General features: G+C 34.0%; 4 protein-coding genes across 4 annotated transcripts in view; 3 read left to right on the plus strand and 1 right to left on the minus strand.

Moving 5' to 3' along the window:
• LOC109594296 (midasin) overlaps positions 1 to 26,096 on the minus strand; it is an 81,672-nt gene that overhangs the window by 41,303 nt on the left and 14,273 nt on the right. The gene's annotated exons all lie outside the window — the stretch shown is intronic.
• Positions 1 to 26,096, plus strand: part of LOC126265425 (uncharacterized) — a 41,972-nt gene that overhangs the window by 12,371 nt on the left and 3,505 nt on the right. Inside the window, exons 3-4 of the mRNA XM_049966937.1 lie at positions 17,871 to 18,205; positions 19,198 to 19,463. Coding sequence (XP_049822894.1) covers positions 17,871 to 18,205; positions 19,198 to 19,463 — 601 coding nt within the window. The remainder of the gene's footprint in view (positions 1 to 17,870; positions 18,206 to 19,197; positions 19,464 to 26,096) is intronic.
• LOC109594297 (SH3 domain-binding glutamic acid-rich protein homolog) lies at positions 4,010 to 4,568 on the plus strand. Its single transcript, XM_049966938.1, has 3 exons — positions 4,010 to 4,082; positions 4,133 to 4,336; positions 4,396 to 4,568. Exons 1-3 carry the CDS (start codon positions 4,038 to 4,040, stop codon positions 4,480 to 4,482), a joined length of 336 nt encoding a protein of 111 aa, XP_049822895.1. The 5' UTR covers positions 4,010 to 4,037; the 3' UTR covers positions 4,483 to 4,568.
• LOC126265426 (SH3 domain-binding glutamic acid-rich protein homolog) lies at positions 4,798 to 5,559 on the plus strand. The gene is made up of 3 exons (XM_049966939.1): positions 4,798 to 5,115; positions 5,164 to 5,367; positions 5,471 to 5,559. The coding sequence occupies exons 1-3, from the start codon at positions 5,071 to 5,073 to the stop codon at positions 5,555 to 5,557; spliced, it is 336 nt and encodes a 111-aa protein (XP_049822896.1). The 5' UTR covers positions 4,798 to 5,070; the 3' UTR covers positions 5,558 to 5,559.

Raw genomic sequence — 26,096 nt, forward strand, 5'->3', positions numbered from 1 at the left:
ATTCTTGAACTAGATTAATTATAATTATCATAATCGTGGATCCCCACTTAAAACTCTTACATCTTGTTAGCTGACTACATTAAAAACTTTATTATATTCGTGTTAGATAAAGTTTCAGTAAAAGTTCACTTGTAATTAAAAGTAATAAAACTGAAACCGTGTTTTAATTAAACAAAATACCGAAACATCATCCAAAGGGACTGTCCAATATTAATAACTATTTCAGGAAACTGTTTGCCCGTGTGGGCGAGTAATGAAACTGCAGTTAGTGGTGCAGGCACCCCAAATGTCCGGAATTGCATTTCAACTTGACCCGTCTCACAAACACGACGAAAAGTTCCAAATGGAATTCCTAAATCAGAGTCCTTAATATTTTCTCATCACACAAAGAGTTATTCTGGTGCGGCGCCGTAATTGACCACGTCCTCGGGGACGGTTTTATTTTATCGGGTCACTTTAAATCAAGGGCGAAAGTTTAGGTTTGCCAATCGAACAAGTGAAGCCGTATCGAGTTTCCGTGATTGTGTTGGAACGGGAACTCGACAAAATATCCCCATTGAATGTATAAAGCACAATGCACACACAAGTTTATGCAACCATAAAAAGTTTGTAATTTATTTTATGTCAATTTCTTTCACAATAAGGTTGCATGTCGGAGAAGCTCCTTCTCGGAACTGTTGCTACGTCCTTGCAAATCACTTTAGGTGACGTTCGAGTTGATCCTTGAAATACATGGAAACATCCCATCCCTTGAGTCTGGATTTATATCACGTTACTAAACGCATTCAAAGCTTTTATTTTCTGCCTCTAAGTAGAGATAATTATGTTGTTGCTTGGTTCATGTGGCTTAATTATGTACGTATTATGTATTGCCTGATCGTCATTTATGAATAGATAATTCAGTTTACACTTACACCCCTAAAGCTGGCTGCATATGTTGTGTGCACATCCGAAATATCTATGGATAAACGAATATTTGCCAATGGTTCATAAATTGGGTAACACCACTAATTACGAATTTACCATACAGCCAAATAGCGTAGGCAAATCCCTGTTAAGCTTGTGTCGGCAATTTAATATGGTAATGAGCCAATTCAGGTTTTCATCGTCAATGACAATTAAATTAAAATGGAACTAATCATTAAAAAACAATTTATTGTATTGTTATTTAGTATCAATGTATCTGTTCAAGTCTTCCTTATCTCGAAATCAAAACTTATACAGGATTATCAATTTTAATTTATTTTTTAGGCCAGTTTTCTATTGACCAACTATTACTATTCCTGAAGTTTCATTTAAGCAGATCAGTGAGATATAATGTCAGTTTTTGAAAGGATTGTTGAAAAACCTTAATACCTTCAGCTGAAGGATAAGAAATATGAATATTGATGTGCCAATGATATACAGGATAATTTATATTTTTTATACATTCTTCCAATTTAAAAAAAGGGAAAGAACCTGTTCCTTAATTTTTAATAGCTTTTACCGACCGTTAAAAACGTCAATTCCTAGGTAAATAGTGGGTTGAAGCATCCTCACCAAATTGCATAAACGTACATCCCAGACACAAGGATCAAGTCCTTAAAATTGATCCTCCCTTTGACGACGAATCACTTAAAGCAATTGCCCTTGAAGGACGGCCCGAACACACACAAACAGCCGCTAAAGAGTTGAATTCGGGACGGCTATTAGGCCCGCCGACACTGTTTCATTATTAAAGAGTCCCGTTGCCGCAGCACACACACACATCCCCGGTGTCCCGTGGTACACACACACACACACACACACACACACACACACACAAAAAGGCGGCATCCGCTTTTATGGCGTGTTTGCTTAAAAGCGGGACCGTGAATAAGTAAAAAAAAAGGGTCTCGGGTTTAGCAATTCTGAGTGACGCTTTTTACACGTGTCCGACGCCGCGTACAAGTAAATTATCTGTAAAATTTCCGCGTAATTCCGGCCCACATACACATTTTCGAATCATTTTACACGGTGTAAGCGAGCTCTGGAAAGCACTCGGGTGGTGCACATTGTTCATTTGCATTATGTGCCGGGGGTAAATTTGAATTGCTTGCTCCGGCTTTTAATACGTAGAGTCAAGAGTTAAATATTTTAATTATTTATTCAACATAGTGTGTAATGTATTTAAGTAGAGGTAATTCCCATTTACTATCATGGTGGGCTATTTTTTAGGGCAATGTAACAAATTTTGATTTATTTAGGATTCTAGAGTGTATTAAGTCATTTATTTAATGTAATTCAAATTATATAAAGAATGAAATACATTACAAAACTACTATAAATTTCTTTTTTGTTAAAATAGGAGACAATGGAACCTTGAAAAGTACTATCAAGTCTGCTAATCTGACCACTAAGGGGCCACTGCAAATATCAAAACTATAGTTCAAAAAAATGCAGTATATTTTGTTTCTTTTTGTCCAGACCAATTTGTTTTACAGTAATATAATTTGTGCATATTACTGTTGCCAAACGTTGGTCAAGATATTATAATGTACTGCTATTACTGCATAAAATTAGTTAAAATCCCATATATTGTCATCATAACTTGAACCCAAAGTGTCTTCTATTGGTAAGGATGAATCAATGTATGAATTACAGTCAATGCAACATATTTTATAGAATGTTTTTAGACACAAAATGGGTAAATATAAAATTGGTAATCAATGGAGATTGTGAAAGAAGAAAAAATATTTTCATAAAAATTTATGACTTACTTGTGGATAAAATGATCCTACATTCATGTTCCATTTTAAATTGAAAATAGAATAAACTACTCGAAATGTGTTGATTTCTCCGAAATAGTGTCAACATCCCAAAGCGAATATTCACAAATCAAAACTAATCTTGTGATGAAATTTTTAAAAGCAATAGATGCCGGTTTATTCCATTTCCAAGTCCCGAATCCTCGTGCCCGTATTTTCATAAACTTTCCCTCAACAAGTACGCCGCCGTAAAGTTCCGCATCCGAGTCTATTATCTTTTCGAGCAAGGGTAATAAAGCTTAAAATGATTTTAGATTAAAAACAAAATAGAGATTGATAGTAGAGTGCTTCTTTGTCGTTGTTGTTGTTGTACACAATGTGTACGTCTAGTTTGTCACAAACAGGACCCAACACATACTGCGTGGCATAAATGTAAAATCCGAAACGTTAATTCCGCAGTAAATTTAACGCGGCCGAGCAGGATTTAAAAATACGGGAGAATGATGCCGAATAAAATAAAGAACGACTCCCGGGGGACTCACCCGAATACCTCCAGCGTTCACCACAGCTTGACCGACATTCCCCTCACGACAAACACTGCAATATTGTCCTGTGACCGCGTGAACGTTTCGAGGTCTTTGACGTCCCCGGTAAACAAAGGCTTTTCTGACAAATGTACTGGGAAAACATCACTTCGGGCACAATCATTAGTTTTTTGTCCGCTAATTGTTCCTGCGGATGTGGGTTTGGACATTGAAATCGAGGAATTGGGGCGTTAATTAATCGTTCAAAACTCGCGTAAACCAGCAAAATAATCTAATTAAGTAGTTGTAGTAGTAGTAATAGTAGTTGTCGAGCACTTTAAGCTAAATTTATTATCACAGTTTAAGGGCCAGTCTTATAAAACACTTTATAGTGCTATTTATCACTCGGATAAATGAACGTTAGACTACATGTCTTACAAATCTTGTATATTTTACAAATTGGGGTACCAGTTGCAAGATATCCAATTTGTACGAATTGATGGATATGAGTTCAATACTTGGGGGATAGAATACCACCTCGTCTGACAAAGAAAATGATTCAGGGAAGAACAAGGCTTTTAAGTCACTATGTACTACTAAAACCAAAGGAAAGCAAATAATTTTGTTTAGTATTATGTCATTTCTATTCATCAAAAACTTAATCTATGTGTTTGCTTATCATTTTATCTATTACAAATCAATATTTATATATATACTACCTTTTATAAATACTGATAAATATTCCCCACAAAAAAGAATCTCAGTCTATTCAGTTCCAACCCACAGAATGGTCATTAAAGTGTACATCTCGAGCGTCTCCGCCAGCAGGGAAGTAAGTAGATGCCCAAATGATTCGTACAATTGATACACGACAGGGAATAGTTACATTCTAGAAATCAATCGATAGAAATGATTTTGGAAATGTCCAAAATTAACTTCGAGACCATAGACATCAGTCAGGAAGCGAACGCAGAAGAACACAAGTTCATGTTGGAGCATGCAACACAAATGGGTGCCACGAGCATGAGCCCCAACCCGGACGTTCCACTGCCACCGCAAATATTTAACGACGATGTTTATTGTGGGGTAATAACTCATTTTCTGTTCATGATCTGAATCTGAAACTGATAAATTAAAATTTTTAGGATTATTTAGCTTTTGACACAGCAGTTGAACTTGGTAAATTAAAATCGTTCCTCAAATTGGAAGTAGAAGAAAATAAGGAAAGTTAAAATTAGAGTAAATATTATTTTAAAATAATTATTATTTATTTTATAATATTAATTTATATTTACGTTTTATACCTATTAAAAGTCAAATAAATCTTAACTAATCCAATTAAATAATATTATTTAATCCCATTAAATATAATATTGAGATTAATCGTCTTAAATAAAATAAATGATTATAGTAATTTAAATTAGTGGCTAGCTACAACTCATATTTATTTTATAGTTACCAAAAATTATTAGTGTTTTAAATCAGAAGGCAAAACAATAAAAAAATGTTTAAAAGGATTTTCTTTGGGGCATTTTAAGTGAGCATATTTTCTGTTGTTTGAATGGGTTGGTAGCTAAGCTTACTGGAATAAGGAAGCTATTTATCTCACATAACAAGATAATAATTTTATAGAATTACCAATAAACAAATTGTTTTGTATGGCAAATATTATTCTAAGGCTGTACTGAAGGTTACGTCCTCCTCGCTACAATAACTTTCAATTGGCTTTTTATCTAGTAACAAACAGTTACGTTATCAGTGATAACTTATCATTCATCATTAAAACATAAAAATCCGTCTGTTCATCTCCAACCTACAAGATGGTTATTAAAGTGTACGTTTCAAGTGTTTCCGGCAGTATGGAAGTAAGTACAACCTAAATCATTTGTTCAATCGATACACGGAAGCAATAGTTAACTTCCAGAAAAAAATCAGTAGAAAGGACTTTGGAGATGGCCAAAATTAACTTCAACACAATCGATATTAGTCAAGATGCGAACGCAGAGGAGTACAAGTTCATGTTAGAACATGCGACTCAAATGGGTGCCACGAGCATGTGCCCCAACCCCAAGGTTCCACTGCCACCACAAATATTTAACGAAGATGTTTATTGTGGGGTAATAAAATATTTAGTTTGTATACTTGGTTTTGTCGTAATCTATTTTCAAAAATTGTACCTCTGTGAAGTATCACAGTATCAATTAATCATAATTTTTTTAGGATTATAACGCCTTTGATGCAGCAGTCGAACTTGGTGAACTAAAATCATTTTTAAAATTGGATAAAGATGAAAACAATGAAAGTTAAAATAAATTTTAATAGACTATTTTATATAATTAATTTATATTTTGTATAGTTATTTAATGGTAATAAAAGAAATCAATTAAAAGTTTATTTTTTGTGAAAAAGATCCATCTCACTTTGTTTTCGTCACAGTTTCAGAAATAAAATGATACACAGACGTCATTAAGGTAAATCTGAGAGAGACAAAACAAAAATCAAATCCGTCACAGGGATTTATTTATGAAATTTTAAATCCCCATGAATCAAAAGAAATAAAACGGGGTCGTCCATAATTCACAACAGCCACCGATCTCTGAGGGCCTCGACGGCATCCCGGGGGTTCTATCTGCATTGGATTGAGCAAAAAAGAAGGAGGCAGTAAGTGAGCGTAACACCAGATATTAATAATTAACGGCCTCATCAAAGCAACAACCCAGACCACCGTTGAATTATGCAGGCGCAAAGAGGATTATGCTCCACGCCCTTTCTTAACTTCTTCACTAAGGAATCCACGGTGGAATTTCGCTACTTTGTGTTTCACGTCGCGGGGGATTTGGCGGGGGTGTTGCTTCAGGTGTTTAGTTCACTCATAAACCCGGAAGTAGTAAATATGTTTAGGTATATAATTTTTAAACACATTATTACATCTTGTTTCATTTTAAGTAACTTCTGTCAAGTTCTAACACTTAAAAATGTTCAGACCAAAAACACTTTTAACAGCTACAAACTGTAGTTTAGAAAAGTAATAATTTCCCGTTTATGTGACTGCAGAAAGACCTTTCCTTGGACTATTTTGATTCAAAACTGCACAAACAAATTTAATTGGTCGGTCACGAAAAAGTTTCAACACTAAAAACATACGATTGGAACAATGGGGTCAATTTGTGTTTGGGGCAGTGAATTTATTGTTCGCAATTATCGAACTTGATAATTCGCGTGTACAATCATTATTTGCGCTCAATTTGTATGGCAATCAGTGGTCGGAACAAATTTCCATGCGCCATAAACCCAAAACCTATTTTCAAATAATACATAAATTAATTATTGTGGCCGTTAATCAAAATCAGTGTCACCACTAAACACCTTTTCTGGTTGAGAGGCTGTTAACGTTGCAGCAAAACATTGTGTTTGCAATTTTCGCTATCGTGTGTCCGCAACGTCGTCTTTGGACGTGGTCAATGACAACAGGAAACGTGGATGCCATTTTCTCGAATTTATCGACTTACTGTGGCGTTTATAATAGGGATAAGTTTTTCCTTCTGGACAACTTCTATTTAATTAAAAAGCAGGAAAGACAAATATTAAATTCCTTAATTAAGTTGAAATGTCACAAAGTTGTAGCAAGGATTGGGTAATAATGGCAAAAGAAGAGTTAATTTTATGTTGACAATTAAAGATATCTTTTACTTAAAAAGAGAAATCGAGTCATAAATTTCATACACAATAAATGTATTCAAAAATCTTTTTCTGTTTTAAAATTAAAAAATTTAATTTAAACTAAACAATAATTAAAATATTTAATTTTAATTAAAAAATAAAAATTAAAATTAAACAAATTACAAAATGTTTAATGATTGTTGTTGATTATTCTAAGTAAATGTTACCCAGAATAAATCAATATTATTAAACTCCCATTAAAATTTAACGAATTACAAACGTAATCCAATTAATCTTTATTAAGCTACTCAGAGAATTAGCTGAGGCATTTCACTCCCTAAAATCTAATTCGTATTTTGACGATTTTCTTGACTAAAGGCATTTCCACTCGTCTGCAGATATTTAAAGTAACGAATTTAACTTAATGTAATAAACCAGTACGTGCAAAGTTGGATCAGTGTCTACGTGTCCAGAAATATTGCCACAACTTCCGACTTTCGGTTGAAGTTTCCCATGCGAGAACCCAAAGAAGTGACTTGGATTCAAAGCAAGAGTAAGATAAGGTAAATTTATCTTAAATTTGAGAATTGCTGAAACCTGTGTCTTAAGAATAAAATTAAATTTGGTTTATTAATGTTTAGTTAATGTTTTTAGAATAAACCTTAAAAAGATTACCTTTTTCTTCTATAAGAACAGAAAATTATTAAAAAGATTATTATTATTAATAATGTATTAGAATTAAATAGTATTAATATCAAAATTCTGTCATAAAATATAATTTGACTCTAAAAAACAATAAAATTTTCAGAATAACAGCAAATATTGGCTTGGCCTTTCTAGCTCAAATCTACAAAAGTAAAATACTTTTTTTGTTGAGTATCCTTGAATTTGTCTCTTTAGACCGTCCTGAAAAGTGTTATCAACTGTGAATGTATACAAAATTGGGAGTAACTTCCAAACAATTTCATACGCAAATTGAAGCTTCACAGCTGATACAGTTGTTCAAGCCCGGGACCTTTATCCACGTGAAGGTATCGGTAACTTGATAACAGAACATGCACGAGCTTCCGCATCATTTCACCTTTCGCCCAGACACAATTGCAAGCTGAGCTTAATTAAAACGATTGTTGGAAACCAACATAATCCGATCGGGCTCAGTTGCACCAACTCCTGATAAATCATCGCGTCCATATTGTACTTAATGTGGGCTCGATCGAATGATGAAGGGTCGCCACGACAAATCCCAAATAGTTATTGTCTCGCGATGCACTTGATAGACACCGAAACTGCAGACCATGTTCCTTTAGATATATGAGGCCGCCAGTTTAGTTTGCGCCGCTCCCCGATGACAGTTATAGCCCCAATTATTAATCGCCCTCTCAGGATTCACACCACTGAACTGATTATTAAAAAATTCACCGTCAATAAAAGTTTTAATCCCTTCACAAATCTACTCCGAAATAATTACAGGGCTACAGTTAATTAAACGCAAACGGTTATTCGGGAACAAAAGACCCTATTTCAAACTTTGGCCTAATTAAAAGCAAAAGACAAGTTGCGCTTTTGCTAAAGCGTCAATTTGGCTACATGGGCCACAGTTAAAGTTAATAAGGAAATCGATTTACTCTTACAAACATCCGGTTAACAAAATACCAACATCCACTGTTGTGAGCAATACGTATTAATTTAAAAAGTGGATTAAAATTATGGAAGTTAATGAATTTTTAAGACCTTCAGGAGTCTCTCAATTGATGATCAATGCCATGTCAATTTTTAAGATATTTTTCATCAAAATAATGCACCGGTTTCACGATAAATCAGATTATATTTTAATCAATAAAAGGTTACCAGAATTCATGATCTTGAAAAATTATTGAAGCTTCGATTATTGAGATATAAATGGTCTAAAATTGAGATTTTCACAAGACAAGAAGTTCCCCAGACATCATTTTGGGTGACAACATTAATCTGGTCAAGAACATGGTTAGGGTTTGACTGGGATTGAAAGAGGACAATCATGTTCAGCCTGTTTTAGGCTCCAGAACGTGTTCCGTGGAAAATATCTCCCGCGAGCCTTAAAACGTCATACCTTCGAGATTGAAATAGAAAATTTAAGCTTTGCGCAAACATTTTAGTGGGGTGTATAATAACTTGCATCGCAAATTGTCGGCGTTACTTCCCATTTCTATCCTGCTATCTGCATGTCACAAACATATTTTGGTGAATTGAACTAACAAAAGTGTAAAAACATTATTTTTTTAATTGGTAAGTATATATTAAACAATTTAGAGTTAGAGGATTCAAATATCTACGAAACTCTTCTGTAGTAGATTGAGGAATATTTGTTTGGAAGATGCTTTACTTACAAAAATCTTTAGGAATATACAGAATTCCTGAGAAACCATTTATATATTAATATAAAATTAAGATTTCTGAAGTTTATGTCCCTAAACACAAAGCCAAGTTTGTTCATCAAGAGTTGGGGATTCATTGTCTTCCAAGATATTAATTATATAAAATATGGAGAGTATCCAATAAAAAAATCAGTTGTTTTTCTTCCAGGTGGATATATTTACTGGAGAACAAAACAAAGCAATTTGTTTGCGAGTTATAAAAACACCGGTTCCATTACAGTGAATTATAAAACCTCCTCCAGGATCCTGTCCCGGACAGATACGTCTCGTCGACGTCGTTTTCATCCGGGACCATTAAAATGCCCGCTTACTTAAACAGTTGAATTTTCCATTACGGACGAACGACGATGATGCTTCTCGCGTTTCGGCCAGATGGATACACTTTTCCGGGGGATCGCGTTTCTGCGTTGGGCCGCGGATTGAATGGTGTGCGGGGGCGTCGACGGGGAAACTGGAAGGCGAACAATGCCCGTGACTGAACGTCCGGCCGGTGCATGTACATTTACGGTCGGTTTGGTCCAGCTTTCGGCCCGCCCTTTGCCGTGCTCTAATTTAATATGGGCCTGTTTTGGTTGTGTAACTCCGATAATTGGGGTTTAATGGACTCGGAGGCGATGCATTAGGCTGTCAGAATGTGGCCACTTGAAATTACTTTAACCGGTTGGACATACATACGTTTACAAACTGTATCTTAACAAATATTATTGAAAAAAGTGAAAAAAAAGCAATACCACATATAAAACTACTGAATAAAACAGACAGCATTGAGAGAAATGAAACAGTGTAACTAATTCAATGCGCCGAATATACGTAATAATAATTTTAGGCTTTAGCTTCAGCACATCCACTACAAAAGCAAAATTAACAAATTAGCACCAGTTAAACTAATAAATGTATAATGCAATATAACACACAGCAATGTTAATTTACACAGCTCACGTACCGATGAGGACACATTGCCATAACATATCGAATAACCTCGTTAATATTTTTGTCGCACCGAAAGTTTTTAATAAAGCACACCGGATGTCGAGTGCATTTTTCCCGGGCCGAGCTCATTAGTTCATTATACACGGCCGCATAAACTTAAAGTTCAAAAGTTTTGTAATTAAGTTCGGCGCAAGGACGAAACTATTCATAACACGTCGGTAAAGTAACCGTCGCGTGCATCGCACGGACCAAATTAATCCGCAGCCACACACCGAAACCAATATTATGGTGTCGACGTTATGTTTGAATTTTTGTTGAATTCAATTTGATATGACAGTTAATTTGCTACGAGGATTTATGGGCAAAATAGTCGCGGCCACAAACTAATTTTTATTTGACGCTGTGGGTGTCGATTGACGCTTTTCATTCATTTTATACGATCGTTTGGGTGATTCGAAATAAGCTTTTATGTGCGTTTTAAATTATTCACACTACATGCCAAAATAAGCCCCAATTAACAATAGAACTAATTTGGCGTCAATGAATTCAAGTCCATAAATATAAATTAAATTAAAAAAAGTTTAATTTATATATATTTTTGTTCAGAGGACGGTCCAATAAATACTCAGATGTTTAGAATGCAATGTATGATTAACAGGATTAAATAATATTAATTATTAATGATGGGAATGAACAACAGATATGGTGATTAACTTTTTTATTACTACTAATACTATCATTAGTATAATACCCTTAATATTACTGTGCGGAATTGTAAGTTGAATGAAATACATAATAATTAATTAGTTGAACATAATTCAATCAATGAAGCCATTCATTGATCATTCTCTATTAAATAGTTAATATTATGTTGGTATTAATTTAGTAATTAGTTATAGTATTAATGATATTAATTTAAATTCAAATTATAATACAATAAACATGTTATATATGAAATGGAGAACAATATCTACATTCGAATAATCATAACTAACTACACATACAATGTAGAAACTGTATGGACTAAAATAGAGAGGAATAAAAATATTCATATGAATTCTTTTACTAATTATTCGATGTTAACATCACAAATTATGATTACATGATATCCTTTATTCTACACTTTGACGGTTTCGATGGTTATTAATTGAGAAACATTTTTTAAACCTCAAGACCAATTCTTGGTCAATGCAAGATGGAAAGAATATTTTATTATGTCGTAAACTGAACCAGCTCTTTTTTCATTCACTAAATAGACCATAAACAGGACATACATAAATACATAGGTATTGTTTAATAAAATTTCATGTATTGTTTGACTGGAAAACCATAAAACTTTAGCTTTAATGTTTAATCTGAATCAATAACCAATAAATGTGGTATATCAGGCATTAAATTAAACACACAGCATTGAATGTAATAAATTCGTTAATAAATTATTAGGCAGATTACCTTAATTATCTGTGACACTGCGGAAATATGTAAAAGTTGGTAATATTTTATCAACAAACGCCCGAGATAATTTAACAATAAATACGAGATTATAAAGTTGGGAGCACTAACTCGCGAAAGTTTTAACCGCATTATAAATTAAAGTTGAAAGCCGTATTGTACCGGCAACCACTTGTGCTAAATTAAGTTCAATCTATATTTTTATGTCCGGCATCACGTTCTTTATAGGCCATAAGCAACGGTTTTAACTGACATTGGTTAATTCTGTTGTAAAGTTGAAACAGTCGAATGGCTCGTCATATATTACGAAGACAGCAATATCAACGAAAAGTGTTGATCTCACGTTCGCAGAAGAAAAATGAAATACTAAATCAACCCCCGCCCGTTAGATTTATGGTAATAATAAATAACCGGAGGCTTGATCCAAAATAAAACAATGAGTGGGAGCATAACGTTCCATTGTCTAAAAATAATACAGGCCACAAAGTCACTAGGAAGTTGGTTTAGTGTGGATCCGTGGTCGGAAATGCAAAATAAAAGCGTAATATATTTAAACGATATGCGTTACGTTCTGTAAAATTTCGGAATGGCCCCGAACGGCATTCATTCCTGTACGTGACAATAATGCGGACGTAAAAACGAATTTGCATTCCGTTTTCGACCAAATGAGAATAAGGGCGGAACATTTTTCTAAGACGCTTACGGTACTTAAGCGTGTAAAGGGGGCTGAATAATTTCCATGGGAAATGAAAAGTGTCTGACGAATGGGCGGATAACTACATTAAACAACGAATATTGTGATAAATTTTTACAGGGCAATTTTATGATTTCTTTTTATGTTTGGCACAAATATGTTTTGATGGGGATTTTTACGATGTGGAGAAATGGATCCTTTTTTTCAAATAAATATATAATAAAATTATAATTTCATAGTCACCCTTTAAAAAAATAAAATAAAATACGGTTTAAATAAAGCTAAATTCAAGGATAGAAAGAATTATCCTGAAAAAACTAATTGGAAAAGTTTCAGCAAGTTTCATTATAACAATGTTATGTTTGAAACGACAATTATGTTATAAAATGACATTGTGCAAATTAATTTCTTACTAACAGGTCATTAAAACATTCCTTTGACCAATTTAAGTCTTAACTGCGTATTCTCTGGTTTAAATTACACCCCAAAATTGACGTAATATGTGAAATGTGGTTAAAATGTCTGAACTACTATTAAAATGAAATATCTTAAAATTATACTACCCATATTAAAGTATTAGAATTAGAACATTTTCAGCTGTTTTGTTATAATATTATTATATTTTAAATGACATTTTGCTTTATCTAGTGCTAAAATATACTTAAAATATTTTTTATACAATTATATTATTTATTTATTAATATTATTAATGATATTGAATATTAAATTAGAAAGGATTAATTCATAAATTTTGTAATAAACATTTTTATGAGCATTATCTACAAAAATGTCACAAAATGTGTGACCTAACTAAATTTGTATCATAGTGAAAATCCGTGTGAAAGCAAAAATATGGCGCCACAAATTGGACGTTAAATCCTCTAACACCGACATTAAATCCTAAAACAGGACCCAACTCCACTATAATGTATCTGTTCAAACTATTTTTTAACTTTATTACTCTGAAACTTTAATATTTTTTGTAAAACTTTGTGATGAATAATGGCAACGTAATAAATCGTTGTAGAATAATGAGTTTAAACCCGGAATCCCCGACCACAAACCGCCAGCTTTAAATACCGTTCAAGACATAAATTCAAATCTGGCCTATTCTTTTTCGAGTGTCAAAACACGTCGCCATGGGGCGGCGTTGCCACACTGTACGTGTCCCAGTTATCCTTGGGCGCATCCTTGCAGCCGGCGATTTGGGCAATTGCCAGAGTGGTGCACGGTCGCTTTGCACTGCATATAAACTACCCCATTCGCTACTGCACGTACTAACCGAGTCACGGTCATCTTTAGAGGGTCATAAAGCTACTCCAGGAGTTACATGCACTGGACAACTGGACAAATCATGACGGGAAAATCGATCACTTACCCACGACTAGTAACAGGAAAAGACTCTTACCTAGAACAACCAATAAAATTATTGGTAACATTAAAAATGTATTAGTAGTGACGTTTAGAGATGAAGATGTACTTTGGCTTTAGCCAGAACCTCCTAAATCCCCGTTCGGGATCGTAAGAAAGGGGCACGAGGCAAAGGCGAAATTCCTCACTCACATCCCCGTTATCCTCTCTCGAAATTCCATCAAGGTGCAGTTATTTTTAAGGAACATTTTCCAATTACCGAACGACAAAGGCTTTGGGCTTTGATCATGTGATACAGTGCGCAATGGAACCTTTTGGGGGAATAATTTCATTGCTACGTTAGGCATTGTGAGTAAGTTTTCTAAAAGAAAAACCATTATTTACCGCTGTTTCAGGTATAACGTGATCTAAATCATAAATACGAGTCTATTGTGGTGAGAAACGGTGTTGCTTCGGGTGTGTTGTACTTTTTTCGAACTCACAATTTATTGAGCCAACTTCAGAACAATTGTTTCATGTGAAAAATATTTATTGTTCTTGTGTAACAATGCTACATTTCACTGAAATTTAACAACAGTTCTTAGGACACTGAGTGGACGTTCTTGCATTCTTAAATAGGTCCCTTTGTGCAGCCGAAATTTTAATTGTGTGTACCTCAGTCGAAAACAGAATAGCTGAATAAAAAGCTACTAGAAATACCATAACCAGTTTGAAACTCCATAAAGTTGTATGACACGATTAACAAACATAAAATGATCACTTCAGTCAATAATTAAGTTGACGATCCACAAATAAAAACCGATCCAAAGAGGGTAATATACTAAGTTATCTCCCGATGATAGATACGGATTTATCACTCCTTAAAGAACATTAACGACATTCCAGGAAGATGTGGCCGCTTTACGAGAGTGTGGCACTGCCAAAGAGCAGCTAATCACTTACTCGATTAAAGTGCCAGCCAGATTTGCGTGTACATATCTCAACCAGCTCGGGTTAATTGTTTCCCACCCCCTAATTGACCCGCGATGTACGCCTGTTTTTGACGGGGAATTAGGCCTAACTCGGTGCGAGTTATTTATGGGGCGTCTTTGATTTTAGTGTTTTAATCGATCTCAAGGCTGACACTAATGTGCTTCATTGAATTAATTCCGAAGCTGAACGGGATAATTTACTGAATTATTAAAATTAGTGAAAGGAGAAATTAATTCGTGGTACCATAACAAGTTTATTTTACACATTTTGGTCAATTAATGTTAATAATTATTTTTCAAATTTACCTTAAATTTAAGATATTCTGTACATTTTATATAATTAAAAATATTTTAATTAATCTACGATATTGAATTCTTAGTAAATTGGGGTTTTTCTATAATTTCGTGATTATAATTATCACTGACCTTGACAATTATTATGATAATTATATTTTACTAATTATCAAATAATAATTAAGCCAAAAATGTTTGTATAAATTAAATAAAAAAAAATATATCAAATTATACACAGGTAAATATTTGGAGAATATATTCATATTCTATTTTAAACTGATGTCTCAAACCACCCTTATTTTAATTATATTATAAAACATATTGGCATATCAAAAACCTATAAACTCATTTTACTGGTCTGAAAAGTGATTTAATTGAGTCAATTTACGAGGTAATTTTTTCTAGAAATATTAAAAGCTTTATTCTACCTACAACAAAGCAAATATTGAATGTAACACTAAAAAGCTTTTGTCCATATGAGCTTTGTGACTATCAATAGAACATAAATTGAAAAAATAATCCTCAATTAATTTGAATTCAGTTTCCGCTGCCCAAAATTCTAGCTAGTGACGGATTCATTATAAATTGGCCTTGCGTCGTTAGTGGATTTCCCTTGTCTTGGAGGGCCTTAACGGCGGTGATAAAGAGGCCACTGGATGCCCGAAGTGTTATTGTTGTGCACCTTTTTCGCGCCGCCCGAGGCAATTCATTAGCTTTATTGGAAACGGCCGGATCGATTCAAGTGGACGACTAACTCGATGCAATCACTTTCAGCGCCCCTGTTTAATTATTTATCCTGATAAATACCTATGGGTATAACACCGGTTCCGGCGTAGTCCGAAAATTGAAGTTTTAAGGGCAAACCGGAGTGTGGCGTCGATTCATCCTGGTTTATATTGGAGGTGGCGTTAAAGCATTGCTAGTTCTTCCTTAAGTTATGATGTGAAAACTTAAAAGCACGTACGGTTTGCAAGTAAGCGAACTTTCCTGACGCAGCTCAACAAAAATTAGTCTGGACTTGGATTTACTTTTTAATTTTGTTCTCATAATTAATTGAAAAATTCCAAACTTAAAAGGCATCGTTTCGTATCAATGTTTTACATTTCAGAAGCTCCACCATAGATTATATTACAAATTAATTAATTAAGTAGCTTTTAAAATTCTTTTAATTAAACATAATATGATAATTAAGGCTACAGCCTCTGGAGTGTTCATCAAGGATACAATGTAATATTTTTCTTTAGAGTTTTGGTTACCCACTCTCCAATAAATAAGACACCATTTCGCCGGAGTGCAAATACGCATTTTAGATTTTCCAGTTATTCGCCCCCACAATGACACAGATCTATTCCTTTGGACCGTAACCGCGTCCTTGGCTCATCCCCCATTCAAAACGGAATGAAATAGACATCTCAGGCTTTCGCATGTCGAGTGTTTTGTAAACCTCAACTATAAATTTCATTTGGATCCGCGGGACGTGAATTTCCTTGATATTATGTAAATTACAATCCGTCTGACATGGATTTGTACCAATTCTTCGTTTCCATTCATAAACTTATGTTTTGGGCATTTTTAGAAATTGTTTTAATGGCGTTAATATGGTTAGATCCAACAACACTATAAAGTGTTTGAAATTGCTCCAATGCTGGGAACTTAATTCATGAATAATTTGCTTTCACAAAAATAAACTGAATTCGTAGTTGGCTCGCTGAATTTCAGTGTTGTGTTAAATAACTCTTATACCTAAATCTGTAAAAATTTGCATTTAGTTTCAACCGAATTGTGCATTCACAACTTAGAACCTCGTTTTGTATGGCCAGAGGAAATGCTTTAATAGCGTTAATACTCTTTATTCTGTCTTTGATGAGGATTTAACATATTTATTTTGCTGACAATTTTTTAATCACATTTACAAGTCAATTAAGACTTTGTCACCAATACATTTATTATTTTTGCTCCCAATTACATTTATGTAGATATATAAAACTAATTAATAAGCTATTTAATTAATGTTTTCATGTTAAAAATGAAGTATTAAATATTTAAATTGTCTTAAATTATTCTTACAAGAAAGGTTTTAATCTTTAAGTAAATTAGGACTTTGTCTGCGTCGTATATTTATCATATAGTCAGCATATTACACATTATTCGTTGTGGTAAAACACTTCTTAATGCACCATCACGATACATTCATAGATGCGATTAATGTAAAGCTATAGCTCGTCTTATGGACCTCTCTGAGGCTTTCACATAATATTAGTCCGGCTATAATCTTTATCACGTTTCCACCCTTTTGTTGTTTCAGGGTAAATAGCCACTGTGTTTGTAGCAACTGCAAAGTTAAGTAGTCTTAGTTGCCGCAAACTCCACTCTGACCCAAATAATCCCAAGATTAGGTTGGCATTCCAATTATCTGATGATACTTATCTGCATCTTTGGCCACTGTGTTAACGTGAATGTGCAAAGGTTTTGTGTATTATAATTACGATAATTGTTAGAGCTGAACACAAGTGAAAATTCGTGTCTGCAAGCCAAAAGGGACGATAATCAGTTCATAAATTAAGGTTAAATTTAATGTTCTGAGAGTGTGCGCTGGATAAGTAGAATAAGATAATTACTGACAAATGATGAAGTAGTTATTCCAAACTTTGGTCTGTATTATAGAATATAGATTCCTTTATTTCAAACTAAATGTTTCATTAATGAGAACATCCCCTCATTATCCCATAGACGGCCATTTGGAAATAACGATCAAACTTGCACCTCAACTATTACCACAGTAATAAAACCCGTTTTAAACACAGTAAACTAATAAAACGTTTCTTTATTTCCAGATGGTCCCAGGGCCTGCTTTTCCATCAGGGCGCGGTGGACTGCGCCCGGGCCGCGCTCCTACTACCCCTGGGCATTTCAATACTCCACTGCCAACCGGTGCAGAAGTGCTCCCTGGTGGAGACCGCATTCCTGCTCTTGGTCACAGTCGCCACAGTTAACATGCTAACGACAGTTCTGAACGACTCGCCCGTTTTTCCCGAAGACGATGACGCCGACGACGTCACAATGACTGACGCACCCTTGCTCATGGACTCGCCGCAATGCGTTCTGTTCGGGACTTTCATGATTTGGTTCGCGAGCATTACCATTAATTTGGGACCCACTTTCCTTAGCGGTGAGTTTCAACTCACACAATGATATGACTATCGGGGTGGATAGATGTTATTTGACTTTCCGCCTATCCGGCTCCATTTGGGACGGCCCTTTTTTTGCTTGAGATCTCTATGTCCGCCACGTTAGACTGTTTCAGGAAATGCGAATTCAATTCGACCGAAATGTTGATCAATCGTCGTATTGGGTGAGAGTGAGTGGGGACAAAAAGAGGGATGTACGGATGATGTGTTCTATAAAGTTGGTCTAGTGTGAAAATAACGTTTCACAGATTGTAACTGGAAAACGTTTTAATTTCAAGTAAAAAGAATAATGATTATTTGCTGCATTTATCTATAAATTTAATTCAAACTGAAATCGTAATGTAGTATATCCATTTATAAATAACTAATATTTTATATTCTATATTCCATAAATATGATAATTTACATTGTAAATTTTATCCTTAATATTTGATATTACATATTTCATATTTTATAATTCATAATTTCATATTTCATATTTTATATTTTACAGATAATTTGAAGAAATGTATATTGTATTCTATTTTCAATAACAAGGAAAAAATAACTGACCAGGTCATGTTATTATAAAAATTTAATTAAGGGGTAAACAATTTATTAACAGAACAGATGAGGAATTTAATCTAGAAAAACTATTTTTGTAAAATAAAAAATACTAAACAATTTTCAATAAATTGATGGTGGAGTAAAATAGTGACTCATTCCAATCATTTTCTAAAAAGTATTGTGTGCTTTCATTAATTTTTAATGAAACTATGTTTGGTCGAAAAAAAAAACGAAATGAAAAATGTCAGAAAAAATATTTTTAGCTGAAAAAATGTAATGAAATTCCTCACGTATCAACATATTTCAGTTTCATCGAAATATAAAATCATGGTCATAATGGATTAATTAATTAACGTGGACGTTGTTTAATTTGAAACTCACACTGGATGTAGTGTGAAACGAAACTACATTTTGTCGTTAATTCCAGGTGCACTTGCTGCCCAGGGCGAGGCGGGCCACAAGGCGCCGTCGTGTCCGCTGATCCACGGTCCACTCCGCCACTACATCCTCAACGCGCTGTGGATCGCCGTCAACCTGGTGTGCGTCTTCCTCACGCTGTTCCACCTGCGCAAGCTGCACCGGGACCTCACCAAGGCGAACGTGGAGGCGGTTCGAGTCGCCGGCCTCGTCACGACGCTCGTCAACGTCACGGGCGGCGGGTCGGCCGGACAGAACAACGCGCAGGGCGAGAGGGTGAGGGTTCCATCCTTTTGTTTTTGGTGACCGAAAACGGCGTGTATATGTCGACGGTGGGCCATAAATTCGCTTTTAAAGTGTCATAAAGAAGTGTCGTAAATGTAAAAGAAGTGTTATGAACACGCATTTTATGTTTCATGTAATTATTAAATATTGTTGCCGCATTAAACTTGCACTATCAATAAAAATATAATAGAAATGAGTAACTTACAACAAACAATAGTAAAAGTAACAATTAATGAGAGAGACCATCAGAATAAAGTGTTTAACATACTGATGTGAGACGAAACATAATTTTAGTAAAATTTTTAGTGTAAATCTCGTACAAAAAACTAGGAAAAAATCAGACTGATTTAAACTGAATCAAGGCAACCTAATTAATGATTGCCACATAAATTACTCAAGAAATCCTTGATTAAGGACGACAGTATTGGATACGTCCTGCACTTGCCAAAGTGATTCATTATATTGGACACAATAATAAATGTTTCCTTAAACAATCATGTGTTGGCCAAAGAACGATAAATTTATCAATCCGGCACAGCAGGAATAAAGTAAATACCAAACCCGTATTGGAATCGATATCATTGCATTTAAAGAATAAACACACACAATTAACGGACGTAATCAGTCGGGCCATCCAAATTGGATTCCAATAAAATAAGAGATATTTCAATTGGTGCCGGATTTGGTTTTTAAAACCGGATGCATTCCGGACCGGTGCGAACACCCGCACCTGCAACAACAAAAACACCAGTCCGGAGTCTAATTTTAATTGGATCTTGACCCGTTTCCGGGCGGTACTTCGGCACAATCGATACGCAAAGCGAAGTTTTTAATGTTTTAAACTTGCTTGGGACGGTGCCAGAAATTTTGAGGATTAAAAATGTTGCCGTTTAATACACGGACACATTTTTCACAGGTTGTAAATCAGGGACGCTTAAGAAATGCTAACGAAAAACAAATATGATGGGAATGGAAATAAAAGCGTACCACCCGCACAAGCAACAGGCCCGGCTTAAGACGTAAATCTGGATTTATCGGGCGGAAGCGCCACGATGAAAACCAGATAAGGCGTACCCGGTGAATCACGATAATTCCGAAGACCCATTCCCTATCTGGAGAAAGATTGCGAGACTCGTTGTATTTATCTTTACGGTGCTGCGTTTTTTCAACTTAACGTTGAGGTCTGGTTTACCTCAAACACACTTTTAAGTGTTAATTTTATCTTATTCTTTAAGTAGTTGGCTTTGTGTACAGTTACAAGGCTAAAACACATAAATATCTAAAGAAAATAGGTAAAATTACATTACGTTGAATAATTTTAATCTACCCTAGTTGAACTGGCGTAGAAAATAGGACGACAAGAAGAGGATTTAAGTTTCCTTCATTGCTCTCAAATTTTTAGACCACTCTGTATAGAAATTTGGTTGTTTATTTGATAAATCTGATATATTGGTGAGTTTTTTAACACCCACTAGATCACAAAGCGATTTGTTTGGCGATGATACGGGGCGACTTTTATGTCCAATTAATTCACTCGGGCCTTTCTCATGTATGCTTTTACCATAAATTTCGACGGTCCATTTTAAATATTATTTCGGCGCTTTCGCCGCCGAATGAAAATAAAATATTTATGGGAGTCGTCACCTAAAATACGTTAAATTACGGTTTTATCAAGTGCGTGTTTTAAAAAGGGAGCCATCCTAAGTAAATTCAGCTGAACGAACTACTCGGCTAATGCAATTAACGGACGGGGTGTTTGGAAAATATTTATCCAACTCGCCGAGTAACTTCGTTTTCCGTTTCGACGCCCTGAAATGCGACTTAATATCGCATTAGGATGTGCTCAACGACGTTCACCAATTATAAGTTAAATTATCAAGTGTTGTTTAGAAAAATAATTAAATTGGGTTTATTTCTTAAAATTTTCTATTATTAGGTAATATTTCGGCCAGTTTACTGGTCCATCCTCATGATTTATGTGTTTAAAAGGTAATATTATTATTATTATTATTACAGTAATAAAAGGTCATGTTTTAAAAATTATTTATTAAAACTTTCTCTTTATTATCCTTATTTTACTTGGCAGTAAAGAATTTATTCTTTTTAAGATAATTAGTATTTAAAAATATATAGTAAGTCATAAATTAATTAATAAAATATTAACATTTAACACGAGGAAATGCATTATGTTTTAAACATCACTAACTTCAGTGCAATCTGATGAGGATATTAAGTTCCTTATGCTCCATGAGCTTGCAAGACTTCCTTAGAAGACCTTTAAGCAATATTAAACCAAAATATTAAACTTTTACACAAAGTAGATGGATCACTCTTTCACAAAAGATTTCCCCGTAAAAAAGGGTATAATGTTTCGCAGCCAAGCTTAATTCAAGTTCTCCGATTTGATGGAAAGGTAAACAACAGATGAATAATAATAAACTCGATAAAATGATGGATGAGCTATGTTCGAAAATTTAAATTAATCCACGGCCCACTTAAAAAATTCCATCACACGAACCAATTGTCGTTCCGAAGTATTACTTTTACAAACAGCAATATATCTGAGGATGTGCCATCTGCGGAACGTACGCAACTTGAAACTTCGACTTTCACTTTCTCATCTGAAATTCCCTGTATCTGGAACGAAAGTTATAGGACGACTTTGATTTCTTTTTAGATGTTCTTGTAAGTGACGTGTGCGAATATTATATCGAATTCGATCTGATGTTAAACTTAAAATGAGCACCATAAGGGAGGCTCGAGCTTTTTTCGCAATTATTTTCTCCCTGAAGTATTATTTGCTGTGTAAAAATTGCTTTATGGCTTGGAATTTTAATATCAGGTGAAGGTATTATATTATCTTAACGCTGCATAAATTTACTGGTTAAGTAGCTGGCACACATAATAAAGAAAATATATTTGCCAATTTAGCATATCCTATAATGCTTCAACCTTCAGGGAATAAAAAACTTGGGCCATTAATATATTTTCTGTGAGGCGCTGATACAAAGGATCTTCAGGTAATATCAGTTTTATTTAAATTAGAACCGAAATAAGTCAGCGAAAAAGCCACAGTTCTGATAAGGAAAGGAATCGATTGCCTTACTTTTTTTTCTCCAGAAACGTAAATAGAATATATACACAGCTATTTCAAGTGGGTCGAGTTTTATCGTTTTACTTTTACCAAACTTTTACAAAACCATTTCCGACAACGAGTCCAATTTTCCTTTTGCGTCCAAAAAAACGCACCTCGGATTCCAACACCACCTACAAACTTCTCTCAGCAGACTTGCACTTAAATCCGGGAGGCCGAAACTTGTAAATCCCCAAAGGCAAAAATTGTTGATGTGCGGATAGGAATCTTTAAGGACAACTTTATTAACCGTAACTTGCATTTCTGTTTAATGTAAACTCACTGTACTCACTGTACTGGCGACCGTCCAACTAGTGCTTTGATAAAGAAAATGTGAATCAATAAGCTCGTTTGCAAAACAACTAAATTTATTTGTAAAATTGCCAGATGCGATAACTGACTCGAACAATTCTGATTTAACCATTAATTAATGAGAATTCCAAACAATCGGGTTGAAACACTTGTTTATTAATTGAAACCGAAACTTTTTTCTAAACGTTCCAGAAACAAAAGGCTAATTACTCGATAAAAACTTTCGCACTGCTCTTTAAACTTTTTAGTTTCAAGTGTTCATTTCGAATTTATACTGTGACTTTTCTACCGGATAAGAAATTTGAATAATTTTCTACTTATGGCATTACCTTATTGAGTTATATTGGATTTTACAATCTCTTTTAACCGGCGTAAAATTGCCTGTCGGATTATCCTTTTATGGCGATGCCTCGTAAAACTTATTCCTCGTTTTTAATTCGCTTTTAAAATTACATTTATTGTAAACACCAAATTTTCGATATAAAAGTGCCCGAATAATTTTATATTCGCTTAAAACAACAACGAGGTGTTAAATACGAAATAAAAGAGAATTAAGTAAATCACAAAGGATTCATTAGAGACGAGTAAATGGAACAAATAAAATTGTAGTTAACGCAGCAAAAATACTTTTGTGTCGCTGTTGCTGTCACTGTTAAAATATTCATAATGGAAATGTCTCACTCGGCAATTAATGTCTCTCTTTTAAGTCGAAGGAGACGTCTCGTGAAGATATTTATTGTGGGTCGACTATTTTTAACATTCAATAAATGTACATCGTTCGATCTCACATTTATATCCAGTTTTTAAAATAGACAATTTAACTACTGATCTATAGAAAGAAAAATATTTAAAGGTGCTTGTTGAAATAAATATGTTTCTACTACAAAAATAGGTTAAGTTAGGCTAGGTTAGATTAGGGTAAAGTAGATCATATATTTTAACTTTTGTATGTATTTATTTTTAGAAAACGATGAATAATAAAACATAAAATAAATTGGATATATAAAGTTATCACAAAGAAAAAAATTTAACTTACTTCAGGCAAAACTTTAACCCAAATAATAGAAGTTGGGAGTAGCGATATTTCACCCACCACATATCTAAATTAAGTTACGGCAGAGATGTTTGTTTTGTGCCGAATGATAGAGAATTTAAAACAACATATCTCCATATATATAACTTATTTCCACAAAAAAATCGAGATTCCCGTACCACACAACTCAATTATACAAAACAAAATACCTCAATATTCACCACGGAGCTACAATGTGTTTCTTGCTTAATAATAGACTCTAAATTAATTAAGTGGAGATAAAAATATAATATAGTTATATATATTTTCTACATTTAATCTGCTACAAGTACTAAATGTGAACATTTCAAGTATCACATAATTTCTTAAGTAAAAATTGTTGTATGTCAAGATGAGGGTGGAACGGGCAGCGTTTTTTGCATCCATTTATCAAAACAGGGTCGAGGCAGATGGCTACACTAAAAAATATGCCGGAAACGTGCCCCAATGAATTTTTTATTGGCCCCTCGAATACACATGGAAGTTTAAAACACCAAAAGCGATGGCTGACATAAAACAACTGCGCAATTTTGCAATAATCACGGCTGATCAGCCGGAAAATGATTTATTAAATTTATTACCGACTGAATTAGACAGTAATAAAGTGAATCAATTAATCCGTCGCCCATTTTGGATCAATTTATACAAAAGGTGGCAATTTATACGCATCAAAACCGGATGAACGGAATTTAAGCAGTCATAACTAAGTATCCGACTGTGCTAAATCATCTTTAATAAAAATTCAGCACGACTGCGCCTGTTTGTAACGGGTTTCTTCCATTTATTATTTGCCGGGACTAATTAAGTTTTGCTTTGCAGTGTTACGCGCATGATATACGACTTGTTTAATGTGTGAGGGATGCACCCCTATATCACACTTCCCGTAAACCAAAAAATTATGACTGATTGTAAACAATTCCCGGCGCAAAGACCCAAATAAACGAGGGTTAATCCACGTGACCTATTTATTATTTTAAATTGATGGCATTGGAACTTTGAATCGGGAAGCCCAGAAGGGTTTAATTTAATGTCTTTGTTGCGAGAAAGTGAAAAATTAAGTCGATTTGTCAAACACAGCTGACCTTTAATTGAAGTTTTAAATTAAAGTTTCGATTCAAGTTTTATGCTTTGTGTCGTGATGATTAATAATCATTGGTGTTTTTTTTGGTTAAAATATGATTAATGGAAATTTATTTAATATCCCTTTAGAAAGTGTTCCGACCGACGTTTATATTTTCATGGTTTAATTAAAAAGCAAACTAAAGCTTGGGCTTTGAACTCGTTTACGTTGGACTAGGGACGAGTAGGTGAATTTAAAATATTCTTGCACTGGAAATTAGTTAAAGGCGGAGAGAAAGAGAAAAGTGACTTATTATAATAATTCAGCTTTGAAAGAATGGCTGATGGGTGTGCTGCAGCATGCTGGTTTAAACTCTTTTTATCCTGTAATTTCCACTTTCATTAGCAGGTATTCAACTTTTTAAGTTTTCGTACAATCAAGAGAAAACGAGGCAATTCTCTCTAAATATCATATTGTTTTGATAAATTTTATCTTTTAGCTTTTTAATGCAAAATATAAAAAAAAACAAAAATATACATTATTACACTTTCATTAGGAGGTATTCAAAGATTTTAATTATTTATTTTTCTGTCTAGTAAAGCAAACATAAATTTGCATTAAACAATAATGCATTCTTTGTTGCAAACTGGAAATTTTATTAACACCTGTGTAATTTAATTTTTGCACTGAGGGACGCTCTGAATGAAACTTTTGTGTTAGTTAGGAAGACTCGTAAAAAGTGATATAATCCTATAATAAAATAGCACAATTAGATATTTATTTAAATTTCTGGATTTATGAAACTGTCGTTGGTAGTTTAGTTCAATTTTACTCAAGTCGTAACTAACTTTAAAATGGATTTAAATAAATTAGGAAAGTTCCATAGTAATTAACGTTTGGTTTGTAACTTATTAGAGTGCTACCAAAATGTTTCAATTTTAATGTATCAAGTTTTAAGCCACATTGTTGCTCCGGAATTTGATTACTTTATTAATAATTAATTAATTAATTAATTAATATATTAACAATAAAAAATAAAGTTTTATG

The sequence above is a fragment of the Aethina tumida genome, chromosome 4, assembly GCF_024364675.1.
Source record: "Aethina tumida isolate Nest 87 chromosome 4, icAetTumi1.1, whole genome shotgun sequence".
Taxonomy (NCBI): Eukaryota; Metazoa; Arthropoda; class Insecta; order Coleoptera; family Nitidulidae; genus Aethina; species Aethina tumida.